This window comes from Aulonocara sp. 'chitande type north' Nkhata Bay, linkage group LG7, assembly GCF_057382095.1.
Source record: "Aulonocara sp. 'chitande type north' Nkhata Bay isolate Kocher_YH1m ecotype deep benthic linkage group LG7, A_spYH_male_GT1.1, whole genome shotgun sequence".
In the NCBI taxonomy this organism is placed as follows: Eukaryota; Metazoa; Chordata; class Actinopteri; order Cichliformes; family Cichlidae; genus Aulonocara; species Aulonocara sp. 'chitande type north' Nkhata Bay.
This window is the reverse complement of record NC_141350.1, coordinates 50,977,576-50,993,131: the sequence shown is the minus strand read 5'-3', so window position 1 is coordinate 50,993,131 and position 15,556 is coordinate 50,977,576. Positions and strand designations below refer to the sequence as shown.

At 40.6% G+C, this 15,556-nt stretch overlaps 2 protein-coding genes across 2 annotated transcripts; one reads left to right on the top strand and one right to left on the bottom strand.

Annotated features, from left to right (window-relative positions):
* The first annotated feature begins 5,025 nt into the window (after positions 1 to 5,025).
* phyhd1 (phytanoyl-CoA dioxygenase domain containing 1) lies at positions 5,026 to 11,367 on the top strand. The gene is made up of 11 exons (XM_086301152.1): positions 5,026 to 5,308; positions 6,203 to 6,361; positions 6,617 to 6,692; positions 6,782 to 6,829; positions 6,918 to 6,973; positions 7,058 to 7,120; positions 7,205 to 7,226; positions 8,081 to 8,209; positions 8,340 to 8,456; positions 8,865 to 8,991; positions 9,349 to 11,367. The coding sequence occupies exons 1-11, from the start codon at positions 5,276 to 5,278 to the stop codon at positions 9,392 to 9,394; spliced, it is 876 nt and encodes a 291-aa protein (XP_086157278.1). The 5' UTR covers positions 5,026 to 5,275; the 3' UTR covers positions 9,395 to 11,367.
* A 400-nt stretch (positions 11,368 to 11,767) lies between these two features.
* Positions 11,768 to 15,515, bottom strand: dolk (dolichol kinase). The gene is made up of 2 exons (XM_086301151.1): positions 15,389 to 15,515; positions 11,768 to 14,742 (listed from the first exon to the last, which is right to left on the bottom strand). The coding sequence occupies exon 2, from the start codon at positions 14,610 to 14,612 to the stop codon at positions 13,041 to 13,043; it is 1,572 nt and encodes a 523-aa protein (XP_086157277.1). The 5' UTR covers positions 14,613 to 14,742; positions 15,389 to 15,515; the 3' UTR covers positions 11,768 to 13,040.
* Positions 15,516 to 15,556: the final 41 nt, after the last annotated feature.

Sequence of the window (15,556 nt, the reverse complement as noted above, 5' to 3'; positions counted from 1 at the left end):
CAGAAATAAGACAGCAATTATTTTCAAAACTTCAAAAATTTGTCTGAGAGTAATTGCACGCAGTCCAAGTCAGACTGCAGTTGTTAAATGAAATGCAATCATCAGGCAGCCACCGAAGTGTTTTTTATAGATGGAAGGAGGCTCATGTCCTACTCGTGTGACTGAACCGTCTGCTTGCTCTGAGTTAGGAGGCAGCTTTGTAACCCGCACCTTGACATTATTGAACAAATGTGGGATCATCTTGACAGAGACTGGAAAAAGAAAACAGTCAACATCCAAAGAAGAGCTTTAAATGTCCTGCAAGGAACCTAGAGAAATATTCCAGAAGAATATTTAAAGAAATGAGAAGAAAAGGATAAATGTGGTCATACCAAATATTGAATTTCAAACTTGTTAGAACAGTACAAACTGTGTTTCCTTTATATAGTGTATTTCTATGTGTATTTGTACATATTTCAGTAAACAGCAGAACTGTGTGTTCAAAGCATTTATTAAAGCATTTATTCTTTTAATAATCATCTAAAATTCACCATTTCTCAGATACTTCTGGTGAATAATCATGATGCAATTCATTGAAGTATAGTAGGTAGAAATCTGCTCATGCATCTGTAATAACAATAAGAAAATGACTGTTGGTGGCTGCTTTGCTATTTTTACTGAAGTAAAATCTATAAGTAGGCCTCCTTCTTTCACCTCTGCTTGCAACCCCCTAAAGCAAGTCCCAACTTGGTGATTGGACAAAATGAGGACATCTATTCTGTCTGACAAGACAGCAAGGGATGGAAGCTCTTTCAGTATGTAATGTACACTGTATCTGCTCTGGTCCGATGCTTTTATTTGAACTTTATTCACATGACTGTTCTTAGCATATCATTAGATTTAACCAGCAGTACTTAATCATATGAAGTACAAAAGGAAATGTTGGTCATTTTAAGATTAGTTAGTAAATAACAATTAGCTAATGTTGTTCATGAGACTAAAGTCATCTCACTTTGGTAATGTAAATATAATATGGCCAATATATTTATTATTATATTAATCATTATTAGTTATTACAGCAGTGAGCTTGAACTCCGTGTCATTCACTGAGCCTCAGTAAAGATTCAAGTTGCATTTATTCAAATTTCCTATCACCTTAAATCTTCACTCAAAGACAAGTATCTTTGACAGTGTATATATAGATGTATTATATATAGGAGACAAATATTGTTCGTTTAATATGTTGGCATTACTAAATTTGGCTCAATGCTTACATATATGTGTAAGAAGAAAATGTACGAGCTGTGATAACTGTTTCTGATAGAATAAAGAATAGACTGACATATTAAATATTCCTTTATTGGGTGAGAAAATCAGATCATGTCATAACTGCTTTAAGTCATACAGAATAGATATCAGAGCCTTAAACAGGCTGGCTTCTGCTAAATGGGACAAACTGGGCAGAAAGTATACAAACACATAACATCCTTATAGAATAGCATGTAACACTATAGATCAACTTACCTCAGAATATATAAAGCATATAAACAATTACAGCAATATGATGCAACAAACACAGCAGTGCTACTGATCCAAAATACTCAAAGCTTCATAGAACTGAAACAAACATTTATTTTTAGGTCCATTCTGCTGCTGATACATACTTTAGGTTTCTGAATATTAAACTTGTTGCTGCCTTTCATAGTGTGTAACTTGAAGGCCCTGAGTACTTTCTCCCACACTGGAAACACTGGAATGATAAAATTATTTGAACATTACCTAATAAGACTGATTCAGGACAGACAGTTAGTTATTTTAAACTTTTCTAGCAGTCCTTCACAAACAGGGAACAGTCTGTCTATTTTCTCCATCTGTCAGCTGCTGCTGGCTCTTCCTCCTCCTCTTCCTCACACACTGCTGAGTTTGTCCTGGTGGATCATCAGGGGTGCAAAGCCTCACAGATGATGTGTAGCAGTGGGTCCCTCAGTCTGTCCTCACTCTGGACACTTGCAGTTGTCACACATGGAAATCAAATGTGTGATAAGCTGCAGGATTCAAACACAAGTGTGACTTATAAACACATGTTCATACTTTTATTCCACAATCAGAGAGAAAGAAACAGAGAGAGAGTGCAGGACAGACAGACAGGTGGCAGTCTCAGGTGTACACACTGCTACAAAACAGCACAAGAGAAGGAGGATTTAGTGTTTGTGTTATTACGAGTGCTAAACAAGAAGAGTTCCCAAATGGTACAGTGAACACATGTGTGACTCCTGCGATTAAAGCATCTTTCTTTCAGCTTAACGAGTGAACCGTCAGCTCGTTCAAACACACGTTAAAGTCCGTTTGGCTCGACACCACTGAACAGAGGCAGCAATATAACATAGCTAACATTAACAGTGCAGTGAATCCTGCTTGTGCCGTGATATTCAGGACTGCAAACGGAGCAGCATCACTGACTTTCAGCTTGTTGTGTTTGTGGATATATGACTGCAGGGGCGATTTTAGCCCATTTTGGGGGGTGCTTCAGCACCCCCCAAAATGAATCAAAGCACCCCCAAAGATTTCTTACTTTTTTTGAAAATATTTGCTGTTTGTGGGACACACTACTAAAAATACAAAAAGCATACAGTACTTAATTGAGATGGAACATTTTAACAACAAAAGTATAGATAACCCCCCCTCCCAAAATGGTTTGTTCCAGCTCGCCTCTCCCCTGCTCTGGCTCTAGCGCCGTTGCTGCCAGAGAGATGGTGGCTGAGACGCAGCAGAGCGGAGATGTGGGTACTTGGCTTAAAACAGGACATGTTAGCTGCCTTTAACCTTCAGTTACTCTTTATATAGTTAGGTAGGAGTCAGACCATGTTTCTTTTTAGCTGAAAAACATTACACCAGGTAACCTGCAGTATTGAAAACTTGTTTTCCGACTATGTTTGCTACTCTACAATCCGTCCTGCTCTGTAGTAAAATCAGCGATATTTGACCGTCCTGTTAATCTCATTGAAATGTATACAGCCTATTTAAAACCTAAAACTTAACATTGTCTGTAGCCTGCTGTTGTCACCACTGTTGCTACAACTGTTTGAAATGTAATGAGAGAAACTGGTTATTTTGTCATGTGCCGATATTAAACCCAAGGTACTAACTAGCTAACTGACTGGATTCCTATTAACCTTATAACTGCTGTTGTGTGTGTGTGTGTGTGTGTGTGTGTGTGTACAGAGAGACAGCCAGGTTCATAATGGATATGAGGAAGTTTTTTCAAAAAAGGAGCCACATTCAGGTAAAAGTATAAAATCAAATGATCCGTCAATAAAGGATAATGTTGGATCAGTGTTTCAGTATTTATATCTTTTATGTGGTTTGGTTATTTGTCTTTTGGTTGAAAGTACACTGAGAGAGGACTTTTTTATTAGTGATCTTAATAGTATTTTTTAATCTAATTGAATACAATCTATTTGTGTATGATTGTCTTGTCAGTCCAAAGAGGGAGAGAGGAAAGAGGGAAAAGTACAAGGTCAGGAAGAACCAGGTAAGAAAACAGACAGGGAACAGTGACAGGCACAACAGAAACTGTTAAACTGGCAAAGAAAAAAACACACAACTAATTTTACTCGTACAATCTGGAAGTTGTGTTCTCCCTATATTAAAGCTGCTATACAGAGTCTGCAAAACAAACTGGGTTGTCAGCCCTAGCACTGCATTACCATGTTGAACTTCAGTCAGAGGAAGTCACGGTTGCCAAAAACTTTTTGAATCTCAAGAGTGAGGCTGGTGCCATCCCAGATAGCTGTGAGAGGTCTTTTAGTGTCTTGAGTCAGCTCCATACCTGGCTGAGAAGGACCATGGGTCAAAGCAGACTCCAGCACCTGGCTGTGATGTCAGTTGAGAAAGAGATGCTTGAGAGACTTGACCACCAAAATGTGATAGACAGATTTGCCAACCTCAAGGTGAGGCGACATAGGATAAAAGAAAAGAAAAAAATCTGCAGAGCCATAGTAGCATCTGCACTAAACATCTTTTCATACATTGTATACATTGTACCAAAGGCCAAGGTGTCTCATTTTATTTTAATCTTTTAATAATATTTTGTATATTTCAAGGACTCTTCTATTTTTGGAGTGTATTTTTTATATATCTGTATTATATCATACATACACTTTAAAAGTGAATCTCTGTCCAAAAAATGCACCCAGTTTACTTTTTACTCACTATGAGAATCATTGTCATGATCAGTTTTTGTTTTTTTGTTTTTAAATTCCAATCCATTCTTCTTTAGCAGCATTTAAATAACCTTTATCAGATTTGATGGTTTTGTTACAGACTGGTCAAAAAAGTGTTTAGCTTTTCTTGCACAAATGTGGGATTAAATTGTGTTAAAATGTACAAAACAGTGATGTCATGTTTTGTGACGAGGACCCAGGCACAGAGAGACTTGATGAATTTAAGAATCTTATGATTTAATAAAGAAATTTGCAGACTTGCACAGAGATGGTAAATTTATGATGACTGATAATGGAGATGAAGACAACAGACGATGAGGACAGGGAGGAACAGAGGGAACTCGGGACAACTGGAGACATTTAGGGATGCAGGGACTGACAGAGACAGGGAAGAAGGCTCATCGTGATGAATAAAGTTTACCTTGCCTGGATGGGCAGCTGTCTGGGTGCTCAGCACCCCCAAAGCTCTGATCCTAGAATCGCCCCTGTATGACTGTATAAAGTAAAGGCTTTAAAACCAAGTAAACGCTGAAAGTACAAACATCGCTAATGTCACATAACTTTGCCGACATGTGGCCAGCAGTAATGTTTTAATGTTCTTCATTATTAAACATTTGCACACAAATAAGTGACATAATATTCAGTACTTACTTTTGAAAGTTTACTCTTTGGCCGCTCCGCTTCCACCGTTTTTTTCGGCAAAATTATCCACACCCACCGCCGCACTATGAAGTCTGGGATATGTTGGGCCATGAAGTCTACACCGCTACATCCTTAAAATTCAGGGAAATGAAGGACGCATTTGAGGGACGCATTTCGAGCAGCCTTTGAATTGGGACAGCCTTCGGCGCGTCGCTGTGACGTAATCGGCCTTAAAATGTGGCCTCTGAGGCTGCAAACCCTGAATTGGGATACAGCCAAAGGTCCAGAAATCCTATTACGGTCTCTGTATGATAACACTTTAATTTAAGTAGACACGTCACGTGGTCGGATACGAACAGGCTGTGCTTCAACCAGGGGGAGAGACGCAGGCGCATCGGTCCCGTGCAGTGGATTTCTCTCAGCGGAACGCCATGGATTTTATGACAGATCAGGATGTGCAGAGGGTGAGGATTACTTTCCCATACCGATGAAAATGACATGGAAGTGCAGTTTACAGTTAAATTACCAATGCTCAGTTAAATAATTAGCAATTTGATCACTGTTTGCTTCGAATAGAAAACAGTTTTACTTTTGCGATGTCGATTGTGCATCAGAAGCCTCTTCCGTATTATATATGGTAATAAGATTGTATTTTGTCGCTGTATTCAAATGAAATGTACATTTCACATGCCAACACCCTGCAGCCACAAGTGGTCTACTGGCGTCAGTAAACGCCCCCTGTTTCAGCTAGGAAAACACCATATGTGCCCTCAGGAGTAAATTCCCCATTTTCCAACACTTACTCTGTTCTTGTAAGCTACAGAAAAGCAGGAACTAACCCAGGCCATGCTGTAGTCTTGTAATCTTGCCGTAGTTTGCAAGCTTATAAGATAATATTTATAAAATATATATGTACTTAAACTATCCGATGGCAACTATTTTTCAACACATTCTCTCCGGTTGGGTTAAATCCTACGCAGCAGAAAACAGAACAATGCTGCAGGGCGGACAACAATTAAAACATGTTTTTTTTCCTCTTGTTGGATTATGATGCAGCTGTCATCCTTAAGAAATCAGTAACACAAGACACTCATTAGCCAAGAATAAAAAAAAACAAAACTCAAATATTTTATGCAGCTGTTTTAATGTAATTATGCAATTTTAAACTGGGAACCGGCCTTAATATGTAGAATGTGTTTCACGTCTCATGGCTGTGAATTAAACTCTGGGTGTGACTTCAGTTTGAAATGTGAAAGAGACCTTTGTGTGAAAAGCAGGCATGAAAGGTCGAAAGGACGAGCCTCGGTGCTTCAGTTATTGCTCCTTCTGTCTGTAAACGGCTCAAATTTCCTTGACAGTACCAGGAAGATGGATACGTGGTTCTGGACGGGCTGCTGACCTCCCAGGAGTGTGATGAACTGAGGCAGAGGATGGCAGAGATTGTGGAGCGGATGGATGTCCCCGAACACTGCCGCACCACCTTCTCCACCTACCATGATGAGCAGCTAAAAACACAGGTGACCCAATGACCAACGCTGCACAGGATCTTTAACACTGTCAGCTTTCCTTTGAACAATGTTTCTTTCACATGCTTCCAATGACATCACCACTTGCAGATGCAGGTAAGGCAGCTGAGTGCGCACCCTCCTGTAGTCTTTCTACAAAATTAGCTTCACATTTACAGTTATTTGCCTCGACCTCTTTGACCCTGCAAGCAGACTCTTATGTCAACAGTGTAGTCAGTGTCGGTGTCTTTCCCCTCTGACCTGCAGGGAAATGCTGACTATTTCATCACAAGTGGAGATAGGATCAGATTCTTCTTTGAGAAAGGGGTTTTTGATGACAAAGGTGAGTTCCAGTGAAATTCTTTCTACACTGTCTTTCATTTCTCATGCTGTGAAACTCCAAAATGAGATGATGCTTTTCTCACCTTGCAGGGGAGTTTATTGTACCCAAGCAGCGGTCACTAAATAAAGTTGGACATGGTGAGCTTTTGGGGTTTTCCAACAACACATAGCCTATAAACTGTTGCATAAAAATCTCCTAACTGCTAGGTTTTTTTTTTTCTTTTAGCACTGCATGCCTATGAGCCGTTGTACAAAAAGGTTACACATTCGCCCAAAGTCCAGGTGAGCTAACAGGTTGACGGAGTGAAAGAATGATTTACTGAGTCACAGAATAACTAACTGTCCAATGAAATGTCATTCTCCTAGGGCATAGCTAAAAAGCTGGGCCTAGTGAGTCCTGTGATTCTCCAAAGTATGTTCATATTTAAGGTAAATGGCCTTATACTGTTAGACAGTGCTACATAATGACTTATTAAAACGTAAAGACTGAAATAAGAACCTTATCTTTTACAGCAACCAGGCATCGGTGGGGAAGGTAAGAAAATTCAGCAGAATATTTTTGTCAGTAATGAGTACACATTCCCGATCACATTTTTTAACCAAAGATCCCTTCTTATCCTTATTTCTGTCTCATATTAAAGACACTCAAATTTGGTATAAAAACACGAAAGTAAAAGCAAAAAAACTGACATAAAAACCTTGTAAATAATGGAACATTTACGCCGTGGCCACATTATTAGGAATACCGGTAAAATCTGTTTTGCCATGAATTCCACCTTTTGTGAAACTTACATCTTTTTGCCTTTTGTTGATGGTAGTTTATGTTAACGGGGTGCCAAAATACTGCCATGACATTTCATTCTACTGAAAGTGAGGCATGAAAGTGACTAGCCTAAACACAGGTTAGCATTATTCTAAATCCCATCAATATTTGTTTTGTAATGAAGCTGAATTTAAGTCGCAGTTGGAACCTTGTTAAAGTTTAAAAGGTTCAGTGTTTTCCAGATGCTGTATAATATGACCTATATTTCGGGAGGCCATCCCATGACTGAAAATGTTTAATTTAGAAATTTATCCCTAAACGATGACAGAGCATCCACCATGTCTGCCACTTCTTTCTGTCCAGTTTCCTCAAATTCTTTAAGGACACACTGCACACTTTTGGCTGATAGCTGATTGGGAATTCCAGTGTCACTGACAAAATATGGTTTTATGGAAAGGAAATTAGAGATTTATTTTATGTCAGGCTTCTATTAACAAAGTAAATACGGTTCATCTGGTTAGTTAGATGCAAAACCTATAACAAAACCTTCAGTTTAGAGGTGGTTGTCTGTATACATTCATATAATTTTAAATTATATCCATAGCGGATTCTCATGTGTTTCTTAGTGACTCCACACCAAGATGCTACATTTCTGTACACGGAGCCCCTGGGCAGAGTTATGGGGGTGTGGATTGCCCTGGAAGATGCTACTATTAACAATGGCTGTCTGTGGTTTATCCCAGGATCACACAACAGTAAGTATCTACCAGAATGTCTGTATAGTGTATATGTTATCCAGCTACTGCTCTGCCACATATTTCTGAAATCGTTTTTAAGGTTTATTTATTGCATGTTATAATTTAATATTTTCTCTTTTTGCCCCAGGCGGTATCACTAGACGTATGGTGCGTACTCCAAAGGGCACCTTTCCCCTGACCGACTTTATCGGTAGAGAGCAGACATACGATGACGAGAAGTTTGTTGCCGCACCAGTGAAAAAAGGTCATTAGCATAAATCTAAATTTAGTCGGTGATTGATGGATGCATTTTTGAATTTTGTGACATTTTGCAACTGAAATTGTAAAAAAAAATGTTGTTGCTTATAAAGAAACTTTTGACCGTCGACAGCTCAGGACAGTTCACCTTAGATTAAATGCCATGAGTTTTTTTCTTTTTCTGCACTGTTATAATAATAATAATAATAATAATAATAATAATAATAATGGATTGGATTTATATAGCGCTTTTCAAGGCACCCAAAGCGCTTTACAATGCCACTATTCATTCACTCTCACATTCACACACTGGTGGAGGCAGCTACAGTTGTAGCCACAGCTGCCCTGGGGCAGACTGACAGAAGCGAGGCTGCCATATCGCGCCATCGGCCCTTAAATAAATTCCCTTGTTCAGGTGGTGTCATCCTGATCCACGGACAGGTGGTGCATCGAAGTGCTGAAAACACCTCTGAAGAGTCTCGTCATGTCTACACCTTCCACATCATGGAAGCCCAGCAGACCCGCTGGAGCCCTGACAACTGGTGAGACTTTATCCGTGTGGGCTGGCCTTGTGACATTTCTTTTATTTGACTACATATTTCTGGCAAGTGATTGTCTCAGTTAACATGTAGTAAAATAGAGATGTTCCTCATTAATTTGTTTAATGTCAGTTTTGTGTTGATGCACACGTCAAGTAGACTTCAAATAAGCACAGATTTGTTTAGAGCAACCCTTGTGTGTGTTCATACAACATATCTAGATTTGTATATGTCAGCATTTAGTTTTGTATGGAAAATCAGTGTTCTCTCATTAATGCAAACTTTATGAAACAAGATGCTCCAAAGAAATTTCCCAAGCCTGACCTGTCCATCTTATTTCCATCTCTTTGGTCCTGTAAGGTTGCAGCCCACTGAAGACCTCCCTTTCCCACCTCTCTACACTTGAAGGATTCTTTGGCATCCGGTGCTGCTCCCAAAGAATAACCAGCATCTATGATATTATCATCAAGGAAAGAAAATCAGATAATACTGTTTCATTAACTTCCCAAAGAATGGCTGTGCTTGCAATATTCTTCTGATAAGGGTAAAAGGATCTTATTACACAAGAAAACTATAGGCTGAATCCTGAGCTCAGCCTATTGTTCCTGTATCGATCGTAGCCAAGTGTTATTCATGACCCATGATAGCAAAGACATAGAAAAAATAGACATGTATAAATAAGATATACTACCAGTCAAAAGTTTGGACACACCTTCTGATTTAATGGTTTGTCTTTATTTTTATGGCTGTTTACATTGTAGATTCTCACTGAAGGCATTGCAACTGTGAATGAACACACATGGAATTATGTAGTTAACAAAAAAAATGTGAAATACCTCAAAACATGTTTTATATTTTACATTCTTCAACATAGCCACCCTTTGCTTTGATTGCTGCTTTGCACACTCTTGGCAGTCTCTCAATGAGCTTCATGAGGTTATCACCTGAAATAGTTTGTGTCCAAACTTTTGACTGGTAATGTAAATCCATCCATTTCTCTAAACTTGAACAATTTGGAGTCACTGGGCTACTGAGAGGTGGCTACACCCTGGACAGGTTCACAGTCTATTGCGGTCTATTCACACCTATGGTCAATTTAGAACCACCAGTTAACCTAACTTACATGTTTTTGGAGTGTGGGAAGAAGCCGGATTACCTGGAAATCACTCACATAGGCATAGGGAGAATAGACAAACTCCACAGAGGTGGTCCCCAACCCCAATCACAAACCCTGTGCTGTGCTGTCTGCAAAACATTTTTGTTAATATCTTAAACTTCCATAATAGTTCTTCTGGGGGACATTCAAAATGAATGTTTTGATATGCTTTGCCACTCAATACAATTCTGTTTATAAAGCACTAAATCACAGTTTTATATTTATATAAAATATAGATTATATTTTAGGGTAAAGAACCTACAATAATGAAGAGAAAATCCCAACAATCTGATGACTCCCTATGAGTGAGTACTTGGCAACAGTGTGAAGGAAAAACTCCCTCTTAACAGGAAGAAAGCTTCAGAATTACCAGGAGCAGGGAGGGAATACCATGTGCCACGACCTTTAGGAAGTGATGAGGGAAGGAAGACCCAGTTGAGCATTTCTTTGAAATGGTGTACATCTGGGAAAGAGGCTTTGAGATGCATTTTTTTCCTTGGTCATGTCAAAAGTGACACATGCTCATCACGTGTATAGTAACCATATATTTAAAGGAAGTCCAGGCCATGGATTAGCTGCTGTGTTCTCTGCAGGTTTCAGGCTGTTAACAGCAGCAGGTTTGCAGTTGAAAGACTACACCTAAACTTTCTTGCATGCCTCAAGAAAACAGCTCAACACCAGACTGATTTTGCAGCATGCAGCATTATAATTATGTTAACACTTGAAACCATGTTTTAATAACATTGTAATAAGTCTGTTAACTCCATATTTAACCAGCTTTCCTTCCTGGCTTTAAATAGACTTTATTGATATTGCACTTTTTCAGTCAAAACACTTAAAGCACACACACATTCATAGGATTTTTTTTTTTTTTTTAAATTACATACTGTACAACGCGTTTTCGATCAGTCTCACACGCTGCTGATTTACCTGCAGCAGTGTTGCTTTCATCCGATATACTGTGTTTGAAATTTTTGCATTTTTGTGCCGATTTGATCGTCCTTAGGAAAATATACTGTTCTTCCGCCAGTATTCCAGTTTGACAAATTCAGTCTGTGCATCTGCTTAGCCAGTCTGCTTATGTCAAGCTTGGCCAATCTCTGGTTCCTTACTAACCAGCATTTAGACTAATAATTTTTTCTAACTTAATTATAAATTTGCTGGAAAAGTGTTTTAAATTGTGGCTGAAATTTTTTTTTTTTTTAAATAAACATTTTTTTTGATCAAGTCTCCATGGAGTTTCACTGTGCAACTGACATTTCCACCCACCTTTATTAAGCATTTCTTCATCAGCATTGTCAACAGCTTTATTCTTGTGCAAGATCTTTTTAAATGATTTGTGCCCAAATAAGACAATGAATTCCTCCATTTATAGACAACAGTGAGCATCTCTGCTTTCAAGTATGTTCATTTTAAGACCCAACTTAAAATGAAAAAGACAAAGCTTTATGTACGTGTAATTATTAAGCGCAGCATTCAAACTCCTCGTGTTAGTGTCACAAATCAAAGTGAAAAAGCGAAGGGATAATCTTTGTGTTGTTAAAATACAGTCGCTCACATAGGTCCTACATCTCAATCTTCAAAAAACAAAACAAAAACAACAACAACCCCCCCCCCCCCCCAAAAAAACCCCCAAAACAAGCTTTGTTTGTTCTCAGATGTTCTGAAACATGCAATACTAAATTTTTCTTTCAGAATGTAAGAATGTTGGAAAAAGAAACACACCAGCAGGATCATCAGAACATTAAAAACAAACAAACAAAAACAAACATACAAAAAAGAAACACTTTTTACAGATGAACTGAAAACAGCTCCATTTCCTTTTCTGCAAATGACGAGATCAAACCCAATAGAAATTATAGTATATTGCTATAAAGCACATAAAACAATAATTTAGAAGTAACTCTTGCTGTAAAAGTTGCCAAAACGTAAAGGCCTGTGTGCATGGGTGTGGCCCAAAAGCATATCTACAATGTCCAAAAACCCCCCAAAACACTAAAGGCTCAGTATTACAAGGAAATGTACATATTTAAGGGGTGTAGGGTCCCATTAAACCACAAACCGGTAAGCAAAGTTGATTTATCTGACAAAAATATATGCGGTAGGACAACCGGCATACACATTACAGTACTGCATTATCACATCAGTCTCATGCAGGAGCATAGTGTGTTTCTACCATATATAAGTATAAATCAGCCCTTTAAATAAGAGTTGAAATGGGCTGCCATGCTAGCATCTACAGCTTCTATTATGGTAGGTTGTGTGTGATAGAAAATAGACTTCTTAAGGCAAGTATTTTCAGAAGAAACTTCTTCATATTGCCATCAGGGAGGCAAACATAATAATAAAGACGTGAGAAAGTTGATTAAAAGACATATCAATAATTTAAAGTTAACTTATGTTCTTCGAAAGGCAATACAAGGCATGTATCTGTTTACGAAATAAAAACGACAGGACATTTTGAGTGTTTCTTGCCGATTATAAAAAAAAAAAAAAGGATTTCTATTTAAGAAACACTTTTTTTCCCCCTCCACACTCTGCTAAACTGAGTCTCCCGTTGCATAATTTAGGAGCTGTTGGTGTCGGTGGCAGAGAAAACATACGCCACCTCTGTCGCAAGGCTCAGACTTGATCTAAAATGTTCCACTGGTCATTGGAAAGGATACTGAAAATGATCTAAAGACAACAGACTGTCATGCCAACACTGTCGCATGTAAAGGTTTGTCGATACCCTGGTCGGTTAATCTGACTGCTTTCAATCGCATTGTGCTGGTCAAAAATAACTACCGATCATCTCCACAGACTACGAAAGACAGCTTTTTTTTTGTCCCAAGTTCACCACCAGAAATGGCTGAGAAACAGGCAGTGGATCTGCTTGTTTGTATGATCGGTCCATTCAAAGCAACAGGAGGATGAAGAGGTAGAGTGGAAGCAGCAGGTTGTCTATTTGGGAGGTGTAGGCTTCCAGCATGGCCACCAGAGTGATGGAGCCAACAATCCATGAGTAGGTGGTGTTCAGATTGATGCTGCTGTCAAAGATGAGAAACATGGCCACGGCGATGATCTGGGCGAACACAGATGTCGCAGTCCCCTCTAAGGTTTTCTTGGTGCCGGGCCAATGGATCTCCCCCATGGTACTGCCAAACACAGAGGCCACAGTGTCTCCAACTCCCACCGCGAGCACACCTGCGTAGGGCACCAGGCCACCCGCCCCTGGAAGTAGTCCCTTAGGGGCACAGGGTCCAGGAAACAGCCAAATGGGCAAAGACATGCCCAGTAGCAGGTAAATGTGGGTGAGGATGAGAGGCCCAGAGTCCCGCTCGTCCAGGAACAGAGTGAGCAACTGCCTGAGCAGCTGACCGAAAGGCCTGATTCGAAAGTAACGCACATACTCCAGGAACAAGAAAACCGCCAGGCAACCCACAGATGCCACATGGAGCAGCTGCCTGTCGTAGATCAACCCTGGAATGTAGGTGGCCACTACAATCAGATGGAAGTACTTCCTGACGATGGTCGACGCCTGGTGCTTCTTGGAACCCGACTGGCGCTGATAGTTCTGATGTAGCACAACGCAACTTGCCACGACAGACAGAAACACCCAGTACGCCAGCAGGCAGAGTCTCCTGTCATTCAACGTGATGAAGTCCAACAACCACATGAGGGGGTGGCGACCGATGAACAAAGACAGCCAGGGCATCAAGATCCCCAGACCCAGAACGGCTGTCATCATGTGAAAGAAGAGCGATGACCCCCAGCTCTCAGACTCCATGAAACAAAAGAGCAGGGCAAAGAAAACGCCCAGCAGCAGCGAGCCCACCACTAACACCGGGAGGAAATAGTTCACCGGGTCACCTTTGACCTCCGCCAGGTTCAGGGAGCGCTTGATTAGCTGGTTCACGATGAAGCTGATCCCACCGACAATGAGGAGTGCCTCTCCGGGCGTGAAGCAGCGTGGCAGCAGATAAAGCACAATCAGGCTGAGATAGACAAAGATCAGCAGCACCTCCAAGACCTCTATGACCTCAGACACCGTCAGGGTCTGCTTTGTGGTGTAGAGAATTGCGCTGCCGGCCATCCCTGCAATTACACAAGTGTTGGTGGGAACAGGTCTTGTGATTCCCAGTGCAATCAGGGAGAGGAACAGGGCTAGCATCATGCCTGTGATGGTGACCACCATGGAGAAGCGCTCAAAGTAGACATTCCCTGAGGCAGAGCACTTTTCTCTCAGTACCAGGCCCAACAAAGGCATCACCATAGAGGCCGGAACAATGCCGCTGTTCGCTGAAGGGCGAAACTGGAACACAGCACCCCCAGACCTGAGCAGACGGTCCCATTTATGCTGCACATAGAAAGCCTGTATCACCAGGGCTATGCTGCACCAGGAGTGCTGGTTCCAGACCGCCATGTGGACACATAGTACCACTGCCAAAACTACAGTGGACTCCACGTGCACCGGGTTGATTTGCATGGCTGCAGGGTGGGCGCTCACAAAGAGGGAGGAGGGTTGATCTGAACAGATGGTGTGCAGCAATGAAGGCCTTCTTCTGTCACTTCCTCTCTCTCACAGGCTTCATCATTTGGAAGGTAACTTTCCTTTGCTATGGATGTCCGAGGAAAAAGGGGAAAAAGTGTTAGCATTTAAGAGAAAAAAAAATACAGATCACAACAAACAGAAGAATGTGAAAAAATTAGATTCAAATGCTACTGTACTGAATGCTGAGTCTTTTCTTCGTTATTCTAACTCTGAACCTTGATCATGCTTTATCTGCTTCCTGCCATGAACTATGACCACACTGAAAATTCACCCCGTCAGTGAGAAATTCACACAGCTCAGATAGCACGAGTAAAAGGCCACACATGAAACACATGTTCTTTCCACATCAGCTGCAACCTTTTGTTCCTGTGGGGGTCGGAGTTTGAGCTGTCTGTGTAGTGTGAGTTCTGTTTCAGCTATGGAGGCTATGCTTAACAAATGGTTATGAAAGCTGAAGGATACATTAGGGAAAGAAAATCAAAACAATAAAACTCCAGTTTGTTTCATTCATTCATACAGCCCAATGGGGCCAGATAATTCTCCCTACACCGAGGAACGCGTCTCTCTGGCAGCCGAGGATGCTTTAACCTCTGACGGCATCAAGCTAACGGCAGACTAACAAGCTCACTGTACAGAGCTAGCAAAACGCCAGCAGTAACTACTGGCAGCACTGACGCACAATACAGGCTGACAAAGACAAGCGTACATACCATACAAGCGCTGCGTTGTCTGAGCGGACGTGTGCAGTGAATCGCTATGAATCGGTGCCGTCCTTTCTGGACAGATTTGTTTCCTTTGTCAGCTGTCGGTCCTCTCACACCCAGTAGGAGGGGGCCATCTTTGACAGCCGGGTCACGTGGTACACTAAAAAAGTATCT